Here is a 20017-nt window from a genome sequence, read left to right on the forward strand (position 1 = left end):
CACGCGTGCTCGTTCGTTTTTCGTGGCCGCGAAATCACCAGGCCCTCGCTGAGGATACCCGATGGCTGTAAACAATCGTTTCGTACCGGCCGAAAAATATTACGTCTTCATGGACACCGAGGTTACGCGGTTGGTATAATTTCGTGATTAAACTCCTTCTGCCATGCTGTGTGTGCGTGGCCGTTCGCCTGTTTCCTCTCTACATATGCGTTTATCCTGTATCGACGATAAGGAAAGAGAAACGAGAGAAAGGTAGCGGAAGAGAGACAAAAAAGAGGGTGAAGAAGAAGGGGGAACGCGAAGGCCGTGGATCGATCGATGATAATGATCCCGTTGATGATAGCTCGCTCGTTATTATACGCGTCTCATCGGTTAAACGAAAGAGGAAAGACGTACCTATAAAGAGATGCAAAAGAAAGAGAAAGAAGAAAAAAGGAAGGGAGAGTGGGATAAGAGGTGCGTTCGTGTTTTAAGAGCTGGAAGCGATTGGTCGACGCCATTACTCACACCGTTTGCGCCTGCCACATGGCTCGATGGATCTTTTCTTCTCCGCTCGAGCCCCTGTTCCACTTTCTTCGTTCTTCTTTTGAGTTTGTAACTTGCACTTTCACGGGTATCCGATGTGCATGATTGTTAGGCTACGTGCGTGCATTTGTTGTCACGTGTGCTGGAATGAAAAAGTTATGGAAGTTTGTTAGATAAATGGATAGTGTTGGATAGAATTTATATTATTTATTACATTAATACACTGTACCTCTGATCTTTTATATCGTTGCATTATATATTTCTACATATTAACACGAATTAACTTCGTATTAATCCTTTGTACTCCTATGACTCGACATCAGTTTTTATCTCAGGAGCTCCTTTGTCGAGTCTCACTCGACATTCTCTTTCATATCCACCTATTTTTGTGAAACGTGCGAAGGAAAAGCAGGATTGCATCCTGGAAATTGTTTCAAGATATATCATAAGCTTAAAAATTACAAAATACAACAATATTGTAAATAGAACTGGTATTTAAGTGAATTCCTTTCTTCCCTTACTTATTTAAATTGTCTTATTTTTTAGTTAAACTAAATTTCAGATAAAACACTTAAAAACCTTGGGAGCTGCTGCTAACGAAATTGAAATAAAATTCAAAGGACTGCAAAGGGTTAAAGGAACCAAGTATGCCGTGTTTGAAGTATCTTTTCCTTCTTCTAGAAAAATAGATAGTTTTCATTAGAAAAAAGAAAAACATAGAAGACATTATTTATTCTTCTTGAAAAATTAATTTCCGGATATGATAAAATGAAATTGTAACGCTAATTTTTATAGATTTGAACTATTTTTTACTTACATACTGCTAAATCTGATTTTATCTCTTGCACCTTGTATTTGTACGAGAATGAAAAGTCTTGAGCTGGTTTTACAGTTACTTTTTTCCTTAATATGCGATACTTCTGGTACTTTGACATTTCGCAAAGCACATAATCTGATTGCATAACGTGCAATTAATTTCCGATGTCTTCAAATAACAACAACCGCCAGAAAATTCTAACTTTCCATTTCTCGGCCGTCCGTTTGGATTCGTCATATCGTCTCATATTCACAGACAAACAACATGGTGGCGGCTCGTCGGCTACGCGAAACGATCCGTCAAATTGGCCTTATCGCGGTGTGTCTGTACGTTTATGCGAACCCTGCCATTAGCGGGAAACCGACGCGCGTCAATCCGTTTTAAAAGTGGTGCGTCAAACTCGCACGCCAGCACCAGGATCCCAAGGAACACGTGCACGCTCGTCGAAGGGAAACGTGTTCATACGACTCGTCAACGGCTTGTTAAACACGACGATGGCGCGTGAACACTACACGAACAGAAAGTTCAACAAGGGTTCATCGACTGGAACCGTGCATCATTGCAAATGAATTCGCGTGCAGCATTTAGGTAACTTAATCGTATAATAGAACGCCTATTAGTATCCAGAAAAACTGGACACCGCTTTAAAAACAACCATCTATTACACGTGTATTCTGAAGATTGACGATTCCAGATAGTTTAAGATTTAACTTTAACCTTTAGTAGTATGTGATCACGTTTTAACACCGATGAATTTTTATTTAGTTAACGAAGCAAGCGAGTAGGAGACAATTTTATTCGAACGTTCTTTTGATACAGTAGCGACGAAGCAGCGTGGTGTTGCAGAAGTGCAAGAAACGTGCACACGTTTAAATAGCGGCTTACTTTTGTGCGCTTTGAAAGACCACGAGTATCCGAGACTCTGCAATTAGCTTCCAAGATTAGCTTCCAATCTACGAGGCAATGTATTAGGTCGTCCGAAAAGTTTCTTTCGTTTTATAAGGAAATAATGGATGCATAACAATTTCCGTTTTATATTATTTGATCCATTTTGTTCTATCAAAATAAAGATCACAACGTTCGACAGATTAGGTTTCATGTTTCTATAAAGATGCATCGTTGTAAAAGACGTGTTTATAAAAGAAAGACACTTTTCGGACAAACTAATATTTCTCGATACATTCCTTCTATTTTTTGTAATATTTTCTGTACCACTTCGATCTTCTGTTCCATTACAGCATGTAAAAAGTATGTTTCTATGCAGCGTACTAAATAATTGCAAACAATTTCTTCAGAATAGTATATATGTTACTTCCAATGACTCTTTACATCAATCAGAATTCATCCCTCGGTCAAGACAGCCACTCGCTGTGCAAATATAATTAGTCAGAGCGTAATAATCATAAGGAACTGTCATAAACCTAAGCTTTTCGATTTTACCGTTAAGGCCGTTAACTGGTATAAAACACCTTCAAGTCAAGAGGTTCCTCATAGTTATTGCTCCATCAGGTAAAAAATGAGAAAGTCGGTTTTTTCCCATGTTCGATGGTCAGCTCCACCCGCACGCGACCGCTGATGGGGCGACCAACACCCAGCAATAGTTTTCCTCTGCGACGGCATCTTCACCGAACTTCACTGGTTCACCATCTTCAGATCAGTCAACATCTCTTCACTGTCTATATCTACTTTAGATCAGACATCTGTTTAACTTATATCTATACGCACCGAACATAACTGTCTATGTCTACAAGTTGTTGGAATAAAGTGTAAATTGTAACCTGTTAACTCAGTGTTATAATCAATTCAACCACCTCATTATCATTTTGTGACGTCGATTGTAATCGTAACGAGAATTTACGTCTGCCGTTGACGCGCTTCCTCTCAGCGAACGGTCGAACAGGATATAAAGTATGAAATAGACTGCGAATGGATACTTCAATATAAATAAATAATATAATATAAGTAAAAATTAAAAAATCAAGTTAAATTACAAGTTAGATAAAAGTAAAATCATACCAGTGGTTGTATAACTTACTTAACTTATTTTTAAAAAAGTGATCAAGAACAGGCTAAAAGGACGTAATTAAATAATCGTCTTCTTCTTAAGTTTCCATAAAAATTACACCATTCGATTTTTCTCGTCATCAGCATGGAATAAAACGTATCTCAAAATTGCTCTTTTCCCTCAAACACAAACCTGTAAGATTTTCATATTATTTCATATTATTCCGCCAAGATCAAATAAATCTTAAAGAATTTGAAGAAAATTTGTTCAATAAGAATATTGAGGACGAACGTTGAATAATTAAAAAGATAAGAAGATGGAACATCAGATAGTACAATTTTTGAATCGATTGAATCGATGTTCATGGGCAATGACGCAACGACGCGACGCAACATGACAGTCTTTTTGTCCAGAACGTTATGAAGATGTCGCTGAACAAACGCCACCATGGAGACGTGCGAAGCGTTTACAAAACGCTTACGCGTACCATGGGCCGCGTACACATCAACGCCGGTCGCATTATCTGATGGCACCGACATACGTCTTCGCTGTCAGCCGATCGTTAAGGGAACAATCAGACATGTCGGAGACGGATCGGCTGCCAACCACTTCTACCCTTCCTCTCTTTGATCGCAATCCTCTTTTTCCTTCTTCACTATTCTTTTATTCCGCTTCCTGTGACACGTCTTTCCGTTCGCAAACGTCGAATCCTTCACTCTGTTTCGCAGCTTCTTCGACTATATAATAAAAAGTAAGCGATAAAAAGATTCATCATTTACATGAATTGGCATAAAATTTTACAGAATTTCGCTTTTTTGCTGCAGAAGAATATTATATGTTTAATTATCTGCTATAAAACCAAATTTGTAACCGCGTGAGACATGGAATGATTTCATCTGTTCAGTGTTATAAGGTTATACTTTGTTAGCGTTATAAAGTGTTATAAAGTATAGGAAACTGGACAACTTCGAAAATTGTATGTCGAAATTTGTAATATTTGTAACGTCAGATCCAATAAACGTATACTTTCAAATGGATAGCTGCTAAATTTTAATTAATAATTGCGCTATGTACAATAACATTTAAAACTTACAAAGTTCGTAGTATATATATATATATATATTATTGTTGTCCTATCTCTCACATCGTACGATGAAAACATTAAGTAAATTGATTTGATTTGATCATGTTATTGGTTAACCTTAACCTATAATTCATATTACGAACACGACGACAAATTTTTCAATTTTGGTCCACAAATATCACAAATCTCCACACAATATCATAAGACAAGAAGTTAAATTCAAAATTACTAAAGATTTGCCATTTTTCATTTGGTAAGGCGTGTCATTCTTATAAAACGATCTATAACCGTTTTACGCAACGCTGGAAAGATCCAATGGCGGACCGAATGGAAATTCGATTACTCGTGTCCCGCAGGTGTTTCCCTCGCGTGTCCCTTTATTACGTGACAATATTGCAAACGCTTCTTGCCGGCAATAAAGCGTCTTAAGATCCGTGCCAGATGTCACCGTAGGTAGCGTCATATACGAGACCGAAATCTCAAATATTAGCGGATTCCCGGCCGGATAGAGAGAATGGTGCACGTCCACGCTCTAATATCGCAGCTTTTTTCCAGCCCTCGGCGATGCGATGCGCGCCGCGACATGTGCGCGAAACGGCTTATGAAACTTTCGTCGAGCACGGCCATCGCGAATAGCTATCATCCCCGACATTACTTATCTCCGACTGATGAAACTAGAGTATACATAAAATAAGTGTTTAAAGAAAATAAAAACAACGCCCTTATTTATATACTTGCAATATATATACTTATATCGTTTATTCTCGTTTGATGAAACTTTTAGAAAAAAGCTAATAGTCTTTTTATATGAAATAGGATATTGCAATTTTGATAAGGTAAAATGTATTTAACTTTGCTATTTCTTCACAGTTTCACTATTTAATATTTAATTATTAAAATTACATATTTTCATATACATACATATTTTAGATGATCAGAAGAATTATTTGAAAAGGTTGTGAATATCTGTAATTCGTGGAATATGTCATGCACTGCCATCTATTTATACTTCCTTGAATTTGAAATTTTTTGACATTTAACCATCTGTCGATAAGATAGAAGTGAGAAATAAATCTTTATTACCACCATTGTCTTACCGCATCGCAATGCTGATAATCAATAATGTTGACGCGCCATTATTTCGCGCACCGATGATTCCAGCGTTATGTAACGATGTCAACGAAGTCTACTTCGATTTTTCTTTAATTTCATATCATAAATTTATGGAATAACACGCAAACAACATAGTGTCCTTAGTGTATTTATTTTTTTTCATATGAATTATGTATATACATGTGAATTCTTTTGAGACAAACACCACGGTCTCCATGCCTCTTAGTATTCGAGCTTAATCCTTTCAACGTGTAATGAGAGAAAAAAAGGATGATGTTCTTTCCTGATGACGTAGATGATAAAATAAGATGATGTCACAATGATAGCTACGACGTAGCATACCCTATTGCAAAGTAGCTTCATCACATTGTCAATTCCTGAAACCAACAAAAAATAAAGTATAAGTTTTCGAATGATATAGATGAAATCGTTTTTTTTTTTATACACAAATTTAATCAGTCTGCCAAGATTTTCAACAATATTATAAATCTGATTATAAAATAAATGCGAAACCGTTGGTAAAATCATCACATAATTGTGTTCTATAAAATTTTGTATTTCCGTTTATAAACTTACCATAATAGCATTGACAATATCATTCTGATTATTCTTAAGAGCTTTAATAGCCTTCCCTCGAGACACATTGGCTTGACACATTACTAGGTCAATGTCTTTTTCTTCGACACCCGTTTCGTCTACTTCTTCTTCTGATTCTTCTTGTATTGGTGCAACAACCTTTAAAAATACAAAGTTACAAGATAAAGTTAATATCAAATATGAAATGTTGCGTTAGAGTTTTTTATAGCAATTAAATACAATATCTTACCGTAGTACTACCGCCAGCTTCAGTTGCTGGAATAACTGGTGGTTCCTTAAACTTCTCAGCTGCTGCTACTTGAGCTTGTTGACTGAGATCCTCAATCTGTAAAACAAATAATTTCGTCAAATATTTAAGAATCATAATATTTGAAAAAAAGTACAATTATTAAATGTATCAGTCTGCCAAGGAATTTTTTCTACATTTCTTTAATTCATAATATGCGAAACACTAAACAAATCATCACCTTCTCTGAGATATTACTTCTCTAATATACTACTTTAAGTTAGATTTCCAGAATTTTACCTTAGCTTCGCCAAACACTATGTAAGTATCTGAAGCTGGATTCTTTAACACATCTGGCTTATTGATTACAAAGAGAATATTTTTTGATTTACGAATAGTCACTCTATTAACTCCTTGTACCTGAACAAAACAATTTCAAGTATTTATTTATTCATATATATAAAAAAGATATATGATATATTGCATTCATCCAACATACAGGCTTTAATCCCAATTTGCTCATAAGCTTCCTGGCTTTTTTCTCTCCTCGACTTTGTTTTGCTTTAGAAACCATATCAATGGGAAGACCAGTGACGGTTGTCCCTGGGAAACCAACAGTACCTCCAGCTCCTGCATCGTCCAATTCTGGGATAGTGTCATCTGAATCTGTATCAGTTCCAGATCCTGCTGCAGCTGCTTCGACCTTAGTAGGTTCAGAGCTTGCAGCTTTGTCGAGTTCAGTTAGTTCTGGCATATTTATTGATCTGTAACAAATAATTACATTAAATAAATAATAATGTACTTTTTATTATATATTACAAACTGAAACAAATTTACAACATATAAATTGTAAAATATATATGGTCAGCATTTACTCTTTTTGTAAAAAGTATAACTTTATACGATATGAACGAATCTATATATTAACATAATTTATACATTGATACAATCATTCTTCATAAAAGTCGGCCACACGTGTATTACACCGGGTTAACAAAATCTGCCCCACCTAATATACCCTCGTTTGTAGTATGACTTTCAATGAACATGAACGACTTCACAAGTGTAGATAAAATAACGATGAAATTGATGAACAAATTGTATGTTATTAATAAATATAAAACAATTAAATGGAAAAAATAAACACTTATCACACAATGATTGTAACAGACAAATGGACGTTGTTATGGCGCCCACTGAAGGTAGTCGAAAAATACTTGCAAAGATACGATCGACAATTCTCGTTGCTATTTATGTTTAACTATCGTGACAAGATTAATTATGTTCCAATAATTGTGAGTGACACATTTTCAGTCTATCCGCGTTTTTATACGGTGTTTTATATCGTTATGCAGCACGATGAATTTCGTGCATGAAGATCATCGAAGCACAAACATTTCGCACGTTCATCGTTGACAATAAATCATTACACGCGATATGATTCACACAAAGGGATATATTTGTTACTTATCTCTCGATATTCGCGCTCTTTTACTATCATTACAGAACGATGCCGAAAAAATCGTTAGATTTACCTCGAACGATAATCCGTCGACGACCGAGCACTATTTTTACCATGTAAACTGAGACCAATTCACACGTGTACTCGAATGAGCATAGTTTTGTACTTTTAAGAACACAAAACGCAAGCAGACATTTTGTTAAATCAGCACCCGCAATTGGCTGCACAAACCAAAAGAGAAAACATTGCGTTTTACGGAATTCACTTCGAAAATAATTTCAAGAATATTAAACACGAATAAACATTAAAAAGCATATAAAAAGTTTATTAAAAAGGGAAATATTTACATGTATGTATATCCGCAAATTTATATGTATGTATGTATATCTGCATGTATAGTATAATGAAAACTATAATATATGTTTATAGTATACACATATTGTAGTACGCATATTTTATAACAGTTTTACGATGGAAATTACCTCTACATATTTTTTTTAAGGTGGAAATTCAGCGATATCTATTTTTTCTATGCTTTCTTTACGATTATGTACTTTTTTTCGTCCCGATTCCGCAGTATCTAGTTAGCCTATATAATTGCAATTATTTCTATTAGAAAAAATATTGAATTATAAACATCTTTAATTGTTATTAGCTCTATTGAGTTCCTTGCCACATGTATTTTTTTTTGATTCAGTAATAGATTCAATCTCTTTCAATCTTTCTGTAGATCTTTCAACTGCTTCCATATCTAAATCTGAAACTAATTTTTTTCTTGACTCAGATTATTTTTTTTAAATCAAGAAGATCATAGTATGGTATACCCGTAAGACCATGTATTATTTTCCTTTCAAACCTGAATCAGACGTACCCTTTGATTCAGTTTGTCCATCTTCCAAAAGTTCTGTATTGGTTTTAGTTGATAAATGTTTAGAATTGTTTAAAGATCGATTATTAAGTGTAATATTGTGTTCTAGTTTTGGAGCAGATGGCTTCTGTTTCCTTGCAGGATTCCAAAAATTGCAGTAACAACATCTGAATCCTACAAAATAAAAATACATATATTTTGAATATTTATTATTATCATGAAATCTTTATACATAATTTTTGCTGGCAGATTATAACAAATGTTTACCAAAATATTCAAATTCCTCTTTGAGAGCCATTCCATTGTGCGACTCACAACCTTGACAAATTAATGCACATCGATTAGATGGACCATCCCCAACGAGATAATCAATTATTCGATCTAAATGAGTCCTTTGCGGCGATAATATTGGACGTGGTAAGGTTGATGAACATAATAAAGGAGACTCTATTATATAAGATTTTGCTTTAATAAATTTAATAAATTTACAATAAAAGACAATAACATACAAATGAAATTAAAAAAGTAAAAATTATTAACTGTAATCCACAAGATACTAACTATGATTCAAATTTGGAGTATTGACTAGTTTACTATTGCTCTGAAAAGGAGTATTTGGTAAATTGCGAACAGGAGTTGTGCCAGCTGGGACAGGGCCAGTGTTAAAAGGTATACAGCTTAGTGCATTTAGTACTTGACTTTGACTTATTTTACGCTTCCTCAGATCCTCAAAAGTAGATATAAGAGATTCTATATATTCTGGTGTACTACATGGGTCAGAAATTTTTATTGCAGGCTAAAATGAAAGATTCTTTTAGTAGATGCATTGCCTCCCTTTTTAAACTGTTTTCATATAACTAATTGTTTGAAATATAAATCTGTTAAGACAACTGAAAAATGAGTTAAAACAAAGAAAATTATATTAATATTATAGTCAATGCACTTACTGGAGTCGTTTTTAGTTGATCAGGTGCAAACTTTAACAGAATTTCTTTAGCTTTTTTATATGTTTCAGTCTCTATAACATCATCTAGAATTTTCTTTTTTTCAGATTGCATACTACTTAATCTATCTTGATTTTTAGAAATTTTATATTTATAATACCATGTTACCATCTTTTTTGTAAGCAATATTCTATGACAATGAAATACATTTTGTCATACCTCTTGAATAATTTAGTAAAGGAAATAAATACAATTAAAATACTTACAGAATTGGAAAAATTAATAGTGGAATGATATAAAATATTTGATCATACAGCAATGCAGGGGAGAAATAGAAGTAAAAAATGAATGCTGTTATAATATAAAGTATCACACTATATAATATCAGAGTTCCAACAATCTTTTTCTGTCTTTGTTCCGTACTATATCCATATCTTTCTATCTCTTTAATTTTCTGTTAAAGAAAGAATTTTTGATTACTTGTCTAGTTATCAACAAGTAAAAGAATATAAATATTTTACCATATCAAGATCCTCCAAAATTTCAATTGTTGTTTTCTTCCTCTGAAATGTAAAAATAATTTACATTATAAATTTATATTACAAATATTGTCATATTTATATATGAGGTCAATTTTCTAAAAGTATTTATTTTATTTTATAAGCATTACATTATATATATTACATTTATTTTCTTTTTCTCTTAGTGTATATATTTACATATTTAAAAAAAGATGAATTTCAATTATTGAATTGAAATGAATTCAGTACAGTGAACCAAGGATGTTCTTGGCATAATAATTAATATGAAACTTTATAAATAACTACATGCATAGCATATTTAATTATAACTTTTGTTTGAAAGTATGATATCATATTTTTATATAGTAGTTTTTATTATGTGACATGAAACACATACGTTTATACCATATTTTAATAAAAAAGGATCTTATATATTTCTATTTAAAAAATAATTACAGATACTTTATGTATATAATTTTTCAACTGTTTTTAATTCAGCAGTGACAAAATTTAAATAATATGAATGTAATGTCATTGTATAGTGATTTCGTAGTGCGTGACAATTCTACATGAATTGCAAATCGATGTTGTTTAATCATTTAATATTATGGATCTTATTCTAATTAGGTTAAAAAGCTTAAATCTCCTCTTTATAAATATTAAAGGTTATAAACTTTTAAGTCATAAATTTGTACTGCTTATAAAATAATATAGTATGTACTTATAAAAAGTTGATGCACTGACTTGATTGTTGACGCCAAATCTTGATACAAATCTAAACAAGATTTCCATCTTAACCAACCGTTGGTGCCGATCGATCCAAATTTCAACTTAAATCACTTTGTGTTTTGTTTCGATGTTTATAGTTTCAATATTTATAAGTGTCATGATTTCTAATATATTTGTCATGACCTTTATAAAAAAATACTTTTATGGCACAAGGTGTTCATTTAATGCTTAAATAATATATCGGTAAATTAGTAAATATCAAAAATTTTTCATTTCACTTGTCACTTTCTGTTGAATAAATCAATTGAGCGTAAATATATTGTTTTCAATTAAAATGTATATTAAATTACGTTCATTGTTATTTTGTGTTCGTTCCTATCGGGTATTCACCAGTCGAGATACGCTCCGTTTGAAACTACAAATCAAACTGATACGAACAACTGTACATTGCATGTATATGTATAGAATAACGCGACTCGGTTTGTACATCGATAAGAAAGAAATGCAAAGAAATAAATAAAATATATGTTAATATTATATATCTAAAAATCTTATTATAAATACTTATAAAAATAATTTCAGCTATTCTCCCGAGAACGACCTTTAATTTAGACGTAATTTTGAAAATATAATACGTTCCTTTTAGATAAAAACAATATTTAGGAGAAAAATTTCTGACGTCTTAAAAATTAAGACACCTTTTTTAACATTTTTCATCTTTCCTACGTATATTGAAGTACAATTTTTATGTATACAGTATAGACTTCAAACATGATATTATTATACATACATAAATAGAACAGAGGTATTATGGTCGATCACATAATAATCGATACATTCCTATTACTTTTATTGTATACGAAACAGTAGAGAGTAAATGGTAAAAATTTAGCCATCTTTTCTGTTAAATTACCTGAAAAAAGCTAGTTTGTATTTAATAACAAAGATATTAACTCCATGGAGTTGTATAATTTTTATACAAGATGAAATCATTTATAAAAAAAAAAAAAAAGGTGAATTTATACAGTGATATGTCTATTATTATGTACTGCTTTCGATCCCATTTCGATATATTCATTGATAGAAGGGATTGCCTGTTCTACAAGTACTATTTCCGCAGCAGACATTTTTGGTAGTCCAAAATTTGTTTGTACACCGCCAGGGCCGAATTGTAATTGGCTGGTGAAGTAACGGCATCCCGGCAAAATATTTGATCGTACATAAGCAGAGGAAATAACATTTTTATAACCGCTAAGTCCTTCGACAAGCGCAAGGATTAATTTGGCAGCTGCAGCTCCATCAGACAGCACTGGACCTTTAAATTCAATATTTGCCATTTCTTTATCTGCGGTACGTAATGATTGTAATAACATTTCTTGTTGCGCCTACATGAATTTTTAATATAAGGTGTTAGAATGTGCATAAAAAAATTCTTTCCCTAAATACATATAACAGTTTAATGTAAATGACTACACTTTCATACATTATTAAATCGATTAATCGGAGAAGCACACGACAAAAGAGGAACAATAGTGTTCGAATCTGCCCCGCCAACCATTGGAACTGATAAGAATGCAGGATTTAAATCCAAAAGATTCGCGGTTAATGCCTCCATTCGCATACGATCATGCGCAGTGGAACCAATAATTCTGTCTGGATCCCACCATCCAGCAAGTTTGTAAATTTCTGACACCATGGGAAGTATAGCCGTTACTGGCCGAGTAAAAACAGCTACCAAAGATTCTGAACTCAATTGTACCATTTGTTCAGCCATTTCGCTCACGTATGCCGATGCAGCCTCAAATTGTGCTGCGGGACTTACATCAATATTAGCATTTGTTTCATCCATCAATGCGATAATATCTATCTGTAAATCATATCGATTTTTACATATCAATTTTATCAACGTTAATAAATAAATACATACTTCTTTAAGAGCTTCTTTTAAATGTTTTCTTTTAAAATATTTTACACGAGGTGATGTATCAATATGACTAATATCTAAAATTGCATTAGCCAATGAATTTTTTGTATCTACCACATGTATTCGTTTTATAAGACGAAATTGTTTTAGAAGAACAGCAGCGTACATCAATGACTCGCCGCCTCCAATCATGCAAACTTTTATGTCACCTTTATGATCTGGTGAAAAGGAATCATAATTTTTTAATTGAGATTTGATGTTAACATTAGCTTCTTTTTTCGATTTTTGACCATTTCCTTTATTTTTTGCACATTTTGATTTTTCATCGTCAATCGGCATATTTGAAATGTTCCGGTAAGAACGGCGTAAAATGCATTTTTCGATAGATACCAAAAGATATCGCTTTGCTCCAATCATATTTAAACATTAATTTAATATGAATCATTGACGATAATTTCTTAATACTGTCGGAGATCATAAAAAGATAGAATTCGGAGAATACTTAGGTTATTGACTTAAAAGTACATTGATTCTAACATAAAGATATACAGATAGAGTGCGTGAGCGAGCCAAAAAAGTGACATTAGAATAGAAAGAAAACAATAAATATACACTTTGTCTATGTTGTTCCTATTTTCCATTTATTCACATTATATTTATAAAAATTAGAAATTTTTTGTTCATATATATATTATATATATCATAATGTAATTAAAGAATAATGGAAAGAACTAGATTGGGCTTTAGACACAACTAGATATTAATAAAACTCTGTTTTAATGCACGATTTATATAACGTCGTCACAATATATAAAATAATATTTGTATTTTATTATGAATTTAATATTATTCTGTTATTTTATTGTTGATTATAGTATATATGTACTTAACTTGCTTCTATGATAAGATCAGACATATCTGGAACAGATTGTATTTTTAATGTCTTTTCATTTGCTAAATGTAGCAATGATACAAAAGAAATAGGAAAACTTAGAACTTCTATATTGGCTTTTGTTAATAAATTCGGTAATGTTTTACAAATCTCACTAAAACATCTATTTTCTTTCATTTTATTTTCTTTTTCTCGGTTTTCAATATTTTCTGTATTTATATTTTCTGTATCATTGCACATAGTTAGGCTTTTCCAAATGGATTTTTTTAGTTGTCTCATATCAATTCTTTTAGCACGTGTACTATATGCAATAGATATTTTATTTGTTAATTTAGGAATAGCTACTAAGTTATCTCCAGTAAAAATCATTTGTGTTTCTGCTTCATCATTTTCAACTTCACCATTATTTTCAGGATCATTATTGTCTTCATTTGATGCATAGTCTTCATTAGGGACATATGGACAATAATTTGATATATCATTTTCATTATCATAATTATAATTCTCTATATCAGATACATGAGTAGCGTCTAATTGATCCTCTTTCATATTTATATGTATTAATTCATGAAGGTACAATTTAGCAGCACTTGCAATATCATAATGCATATCTCGTGGTAATGTAAGTCTTTCTTCATACCACTCTAAATTGGCAGCTTCAAACTTTGTAACTTTACTTACTACAAATTTTGGTACTACTGTTGTTTTTATACTGTCGTCATAACATATTTCTATTTCTTTTCTTTTTCTACCTGGCTTCTGTGGACAAGCGGCGATAATTTTACTTCCAGATAGTTTTGAGAAATTACTTATTCTCCAATGAGATGGACCAGCCCAGTGTATATTCAAACTTTTCTGAAGGAAGGAATACTCGGATGTTTTAATCACTCCAACATTAGATAAAACTTTACATAAGTCTACAATTTTTTCTGTTGGTTTTTGTATCTCTGCACATTTCTCTGTATTTTCCACGTTATCTTGAATATCTAAATAATTCATATCATCATGAGGCACTTCTTCCTCAGATGGTAAGCTAGCATCTAAATCAAACTGAAATCCATTTTCATTGTCACTCTTTGACTTTATACCTTTATCTACTTCTTTTTCTTCTTCTGTTTCTTTCTCAATATCATTGATCCAATTTTGAAATTCAAAATTGGTTAAAGGTGGACATATTTCTAATTTAGAAAAATCTTCTATCTGGGGAATAATTATTTTCGCATCTTTTTTGTTTATTTTATGTTCTACAACATCCACGATAACATCACGATATAAATGTAAAGAATAGTTTGAATTTGCATGATTTGACAGCATTACTTGATATAATGCATCTGTAGTTTGTGAATCCTCATTTTCCATTATCCACAAAGAAGGCTTCATAATTTCTACAGTTCCTTTTAAGCTATCTGTTGTACTAAAAATTTTCTGTTTGTTTTTCTTTTTCCCCTTTTTCTTATGTATTCGTAGGTCTTTTACTTGATCTCCTTGCTCGGTATTTAGCTCTCCATTTATTTCATCAGTTGAGCTATCATTTTGTTGCTTATCTATTCCACTAGCTATTTTCATTATTTCAGTATAAACTCCATCTACACGAAAACCATAGATTTTTGTGCTTACATCTAAGGATGTACTAGCTGCTTGCAAATTAGATATGTTGGCATCTTGTTTTTTTATCATATAGGACATGAAGTCAATTATTTCAAGACTAAATGCATTTTTCACATTAATTTTGTTTTCAATATTAAGTTTTATACATTCAGCCATACGATCCTTTATCTCATGTGTTGGCATATGTGCTAGAAAACCAAGACCCAAAGATCTTCGTTTTTTATTTATGCTTGAATTTTCTACTGATGTTGTAGAAGCATTTAATTCATGACGTCTAGCCAATCTTTCAGCTTCATCATTGTTTTCTACTAATTTTGATGATAATGTACTTTGTAGTACAAAAGACTTTCTTCGCAGAGATGATGAGGATGATGTTCCTAATATTATTTCTTTTTCCATTTTGCAAACTTATTTAAATATATACACAGAGATCAAGTATATATAAATGTATTTAAAGATGCTTTTATTCATTCACCTATAACAGACATTTCCGTTTATGTACTTTACCAAAGTGTTAACAAAGTTTAACGAAAATGAACGAAAACAAAAAATACTTACCAGTTAATGAAGTAAAATTGCCTATAATCTTTTCCAAATCAACCCTCATTAAACGTAACAAGGTATAAAGTTGTTGGAGTTCGAGTTGCATTTGCCGAAGTGCTATCAGTTCGTTAAAAAGCTCCTGAAAATAACGCATTAATATTTACATAAATTCAATGAAACTTTATTTTTATATACCTTATTATCCATTTAAAAGAAAGTTTGTAGAAATAGATACAAGAAAAATACTTTAAAAATTAATTTAATATTATGCATTTACTCCACAATGTTTTTTTTTGATCAACCGAAATTATCACAGATTCAAACAAGTTTGAATGTAAGTGTTCTTAAAACCATTTTATTTGAATAATAATAAATAATTCTTATTTTCATGGTATATTTACTATATTATATTTCTGAATATATTGTATCTGATAAATAAGGAGTCAACTATAACAAAACAATTAAAACAATTACATTTATTTAATAATTAAAAAATTTTATTTGACATAAAAGAATATAGCATAGCGACTACTAACAGCTGCTACTAAGCACATAGAAAAGCGCCAAGAAGCTGCAACATTAGCGCACCCCATTTCTAGCGCGGAACTAATTGAAAATTATAAAATACCTATAATTGTCTTCCCGCGAAAAGACAATAACCAATCAGTTTTCGAAAAAATATTCTTAGATTATCTATGCTTTTCTTTTTTTTTACAATAGGTTGTTTTTTTATTCCTAAAAATTCAGATTCATCACTAGTAAAGATGGCAGGTCTGGATTGATGTAACTATGAAAGATTGATTTCATAGAAAAATTTGCAAAAGAACCCAAAATCATGATTGTTTAGTGAGTATATGCTTTACTTATATAGTAAGGATTCATTATAAAGCATGGACTTAGGGTGGACCTTTTGCATTAAGATTGAACAAAATTTCATGTTGCAAATTATTTCAAAATATATTTTGTTAACACATAACGTTTCATAACAAAATGTTTCGTGTTATAAATTATTTCAAAATACATTTTTTTAAGACGATGATTCATCGATATCCATTTTTTCATCACTTTCATCACAATTATGTACTTCTTTCGTTTCAGACTCTGTAGTGTCCGATACTGCATTATGTGGCTCGGCATTGTTTGGTTCATCTGCGATTGTAATTATTTATAGTACCAAAAAATATATTAGATTATGAATATGATTAATAACAGTGTTACTTACCACATGTATCTTTAACTGGTTCAGTAACGTTTTCAATCTTTTCCAATGCTTCTGTTGGTCGCTCAACGACTTCGATATCTGAATCTAAAAATTATTTTCGATTAATTCCAATTATTTCTTCAATCCCAAACATATATTAGTTTTCTATACATATATATTTGTTTTCTTTTTATCCAAACCTGTATCCGATGCATTTATTGATTCCGTTTGCGGAGATTTTAAATGTTCTGCTACATTTGGATCAGATGCTAGATATTCAGAAGTATTTAAAGATGAACTACTATGTGCAACATTATACGTTAATTTCGGAGCAGATGGCTTCTGTTTTCTTGCACGATTCCAAAAGTTGCAATAACAACATCTGAATCCTACAAAATCAAAATACATATATTTTGAATATTTAGTAACGTAATTAAATCTTTATACTTAACTCTTTTTGGCAGATTATGACAAATGTTTACCGAAATATTCAAATTCCTCTTTGAGAGCCATCCCATTGTGAGACTCACAATTTCGACACACTAATGCATAGCGATTCGATGGACCATCTCCAACAAGATAATCAATCAATCGATCCAAATAAGTCCTTTGCCGCGGTAATACTGGACGTGGTAACGGATTTCCTATTAATAAAAAATCTCAATAAAAGAAATTTTACTTCAATAAATTAATTTTTAATAAATTAAAAAAATAAAAATTAGTAACTGTAGTCCTAAAAATACTAACGATAATCACGAATTGGAGTATTAACTGGTCTAATACCACCCTGGAAGGAAGTATTTAATGGATTCTGAGTGGGAGCTATGCCAACTGGGACAGGACCAGTGTTAGCAGGTATACCACTATGCACATTCAGTGGTTGATTTTGATTTGTTATTACACGTCTTCTCAGTTCCGTAGGAAATGATATTGGAGATATTATACGCTGTGGTGTACTTGATTGTTTAGGAGTTTCTGTTGATGATGATGCTTTAAAAGTTGTCTAAAATGAAAGAATCTTTTACTAGACTTTTTATCTTCTATATTTTCAAATGTTTCTCTAGTACTTTATTATCCAAAGAGATACTCATAATTATCAAAAATTCATTCTTCATATATTTTATCGTGTAAAATACAAACCTGCGGGGACAACTGAAAAATGGAAAAATAATTTAATTATTAAAAATTTATAAAGATTATATTATGTAACTAAAATAAAGAAATTATATTATAGATTTACTTACTGGAGTCATTCTTAATTGATCAGGTGCAAACTTTAACAGAATTTCTTTAGCTTTTTTATATGTTTCAGTCTCTGTAACTTCATCTAGAATTTTCTTTTTTTCAGATTGCATACTACTTAATCTATCTTGATTTTTAGAAATTTTACATTTATAATACCACGTTACCATCTTTTTTGTAAGCAATATTCTATGACAATGAAATACATTTTGTTATACCTCTTGAATAATTTAGTAAAGGAAATAAATACAATTAAAATACTTACAGAATTGGAAAAATTAACAGTGGAATGATATAAAATATTTGATCATACAGCGATGCAGGGAAGAAATAGAAGTAAAAAATGAATGCTGTTATAATATAAAGTATCACACTATATAATATCAGAGTTCCAACAATCTTTTTATGTCTTTGTTCCGTACTATATCCATATCTTTCTATCTCTTTAATTTTCTGTTAAAGAAGGAATTTTTGATTACTTGTCTAGTTATCAACATAAATATAGTTATCAACAAGTAAAAGAATATAAATATTTTACCGCATCAAGATCTTCTAAAATTTCAATTGTTGTTTTCTTCCTCTGAAATGTAAAAATAATTTGTTTTAACCCGATTACATTATTAATAAAAGCAAAAGTAGTTCCATACATAATATTCTCTTTCTCTCTCTCCTCTCAATGCACTTATTTACAAACTAACATATTTTAGAAGAAAATAAAACTTAATTATTAAATTCAAATGGAAATTTATGTTATGTTTCAAGTTATAATACTTTATTTTTATATAATAATTTTTATTATACAACATAAAATAGGTAAGTATCTTTATATAATTTTTTAAGACAAAGCAATTACAAACGTTTGTATGTATATTTTTATTTTCTTGTATTTTTACTTTGCATGTATATATTACTTTTTGTCTTTTTGGTTTGACAAAATTTAAATAATTTGAACGTAATATCATTGAATAACAATTTCGTATTTTATGAGAATTCTGCATATATTAAAAGTCAATGTTAATTAATTATTCAATATTAGAAATCCTATTGCAATATGGTTATAGATATTAAGCTGCAAAAATCATAAATTATAAATGTTTAAGAATTTATATTATTATATATTATGATAATAAAGTTATTCTTTAACAAACTTGTTCAAAACTTCCTTATTTTCGCGCCTAACCTAAAAATTTGTCATATATAAAGAAATGTGTTTGAATTAATTGCATTTAAATATTATAAAACATAATACATTAACGTTAAAAGTTTAAGCATTTGTTATAAAATATTATATCTAAATTATTTTCGAATGATTGAACATGAATAAACATGACATAATGTAACCTCCGTAATACAGTATTAATGTTATTTATATACTACCGGAGACTTACGCGAAATCTTGATAATATAATCCCCATTATGTCCAAATTTTAATGAGTTCTCGTCAAAGATAAAACTGGTCAAATGTAAGAGATTCATGCAATTTTTTTTCTTTTTTTTTTTATTGAGCAGACTTCGAACAGCTCCAAATTTGTAAAATATTCTTGGAATCGAGCCAATGCTGACCCATAAGCGAAGATACATAGATATTTAACATAATATATATGTATACAGGTGAATATATATGTGTGTATGGCTAGAATATGTATTCTGTATAATGCAGCAGAAAATGCACGGCTACGCTATGCTGACAATGATATATATATATAACACCTGGAA

The 20017-nt window shown here is 31.0% G+C and overlaps 5 protein-coding genes and 1 long non-coding RNA gene across 11 annotated transcripts in view; all 6 read right to left on the bottom strand.

Moving 5' to 3' along the window:
* LOC139988385 (uncharacterized) overlaps nt 1-20017 on the bottom strand; it is a 194915-nt gene that overhangs the window by 31444 nt on the left and 143454 nt on the right. The window lies entirely within an intron of this gene.
* Nucleotides 5677-8034, bottom strand: Nacalpha (nascent polypeptide associated complex protein alpha subunit). Of its 3 annotated transcripts, none has more exons than XM_072005724.1 (6): nt 7903-8034; nt 6867-7131; nt 6668-6787; nt 6371-6466; nt 6121-6279; nt 5677-5921 (listed from the first exon to the last, which is right to left on the bottom strand). In XM_072005724.1, exons 2-6 carry the CDS (start codon nt 7119-7121, stop codon nt 5907-5909), a joined length of 645 nt encoding a protein of 214 aa, XP_071861825.1. In that variant the 5' UTR covers nt 7122-7131; nt 7903-8034; the 3' UTR covers nt 5677-5906. The 3 variants fall into 3 exon arrangements, with proteins under 3 accessions (XP_071861825.1, XP_071861827.1, XP_071861826.1); XM_072005726.1 differs by lacking the exon at nt 7903-8034 and adding an exon at nt 7798-7896; XM_072005725.1 differs by lacking the exon at nt 7903-8034 and adding an exon at nt 7377-7767.
* Lnpk (zinc-ribbon metal-binding protein lunapark) lies at nt 8134-11326 on the bottom strand. 2 transcript variants are annotated; one of them, XM_072005703.1, is made up of 8 exons: nt 10919-11326; nt 10163-10204; nt 9908-10095; nt 9645-9831; nt 9259-9493; nt 8965-9144; nt 8686-8871; nt 8134-8586 (listed from the first exon to the last, which is right to left on the bottom strand). In XM_072005703.1, exons 1-8 carry the CDS (start codon nt 10952-10954, stop codon nt 8471-8473), a joined length of 1170 nt encoding a protein of 389 aa, XP_071861804.1. In that variant the 5' UTR covers nt 10955-11326; the 3' UTR covers nt 8134-8470. The 2 variants fall into 2 exon arrangements, with proteins under 2 accessions (XP_071861804.1, XP_071861803.1); XM_072005702.1 differs by having other exon boundaries at nt 10907-11326.
* LOC139988362 (malate dehydrogenase, mitochondrial) lies at nt 11896-13407 on the bottom strand. The gene is made up of 3 exons (XM_072005704.1): nt 12819-13407; nt 12375-12758; nt 11896-12276 (listed from the first exon to the last, which is right to left on the bottom strand). Exons 1-3 carry the CDS (start codon nt 13230-13232, stop codon nt 11911-11913), a joined length of 1164 nt encoding a protein of 387 aa, XP_071861805.1. The 5' UTR covers nt 13233-13407; the 3' UTR covers nt 11896-11910.
* Nucleotides 13570-16211, bottom strand: LOC139988340 (condensin complex subunit 2). The gene is made up of 3 exons (XM_072005632.1): nt 16054-16211; nt 15874-15997; nt 13570-15790 (listed from the first exon to the last, which is right to left on the bottom strand). Exon 3 carries the CDS (start codon nt 15712-15714, stop codon nt 13702-13704), a length of 2013 nt encoding a protein of 670 aa, XP_071861733.1. The 5' UTR covers nt 15715-15790; nt 15874-15997; nt 16054-16211; the 3' UTR covers nt 13570-13701.
* The window catches only part of LOC139988357 (endoplasmic reticulum junction formation protein lunapark-A-like), a 129171-nt gene continuing 125943 nt past the window's right edge, over nt 16790-20017 (bottom strand). Inside the window, exons 1-10 of one of the 3 annotated variants that reach the window (XM_072005697.1) lie at nt 19690-19995; nt 18840-18881; nt 18567-18754; nt 18304-18490; nt 18200-18211; nt 17807-18062; nt 17542-17703; nt 17260-17448; nt 17081-17164; nt 16790-17007 (exon numbers count right to left, since the gene is read on the bottom strand). In XM_072005697.1, the coding sequence (XP_071861798.1) occupies nt 16886-17007; nt 17081-17164; nt 17260-17448; nt 17542-17703; nt 17807-18062; nt 18200-18211; nt 18304-18490; nt 18567-18754; nt 18840-18881; nt 19690-19716 (1269 nt within the window). In that variant the 5' untranslated portion in view covers nt 19717-19995 and the 3' untranslated portion in view covers nt 16790-16885. Of the gene's footprint in view, nt 17008-17080; nt 17165-17259; nt 17449-17541; nt 17704-17806; nt 18063-18199; nt 18212-18303; nt 18491-18566; nt 18755-18839; nt 18882-19689; nt 19996-20017 lie in introns of those variants that run through there. The other 2 variants (XM_072005699.1, XM_072005698.1) reach the window with 2 other exon arrangements.

This window comes from Bombus fervidus, chromosome 6 (assembly GCF_041682495.2).
Source record: "Bombus fervidus isolate BK054 chromosome 6, iyBomFerv1, whole genome shotgun sequence".
Taxonomy (NCBI): Eukaryota; Metazoa; Arthropoda; class Insecta; order Hymenoptera; family Apidae; genus Bombus; species Bombus fervidus.

What these genes read in the sequence shown, in the direction of transcription:
- LOC139988340 (XM_072005632.1), bottom strand. Translation starts at nt 15,714, where the DNA reads ATGGAAAAAGAAATAATATTAGGAACATCATCCTCATCATCTCTGCGA.
- Nacalpha (XM_072005726.1), bottom strand. Translation starts at nt 7,868, where the DNA reads ATGATAGTAAAAGAGCGCGAATATCGAGAGATAAGTAACAAATATATC. An exon ending in TTGTGTGAATCATATCGCGT is followed by an intron (nt 7,132 to 7,797) that starts GTAATGATTTAT and finishes TATTTGTTACAG; the next exon opens with ATCAATAAATATGCCAGAAC. An exon ending in GCAAATTGGGATTAAAGCCT is followed by an intron (nt 6,788 to 6,866) that starts GTATGTTGGATG and finishes TGTTTTGTTCAG; the next exon opens with GTACAAGGAGTTAATAGAGT.
- LOC139988362 (XM_072005704.1), bottom strand. Translation starts at nt 13,232, where the DNA reads ATGATTGGAGCAAAGCGATATCTTTTGGTATCTATCGAAAAATGCATT. An exon ending in TAAAAGAAGCTCTTAAAGAA is followed by an intron (nt 12,759 to 12,818) that starts GTATGTATTTAT and finishes TATGATTTACAG; the next exon opens with ATAGATATTATCGCATTGAT. An exon ending in CGATTAATCGATTTAATAAT is followed by an intron (nt 12,277 to 12,374) that starts GTATGAAAGTGT and finishes AAATTCATGTAG; the next exon opens with GCGCAACAAGAAATGTTATT.
- Lnpk (XM_072005702.1), bottom strand. Translation starts at nt 10,954, where the DNA reads ATGGAAATCTTGTTTAGATTTGTATCAAGATTTGGCGTCAACAATCAA. An exon ending in GATTTGGCGTCAACAATCAA is followed by an intron (nt 10,205 to 10,906) that starts GTCAGTGCATCA and finishes TTTACATTTCAG; the next exon opens with AGGAAGAAAACAACAATTGA. An exon ending in AGAGGAATTTGAATATTTTG is followed by an intron (nt 8,872 to 8,964) that starts GTAAACATTTGT and finishes TTTATTTTGTAG; the next exon opens with GATTCAGATGTTGTTACTGC.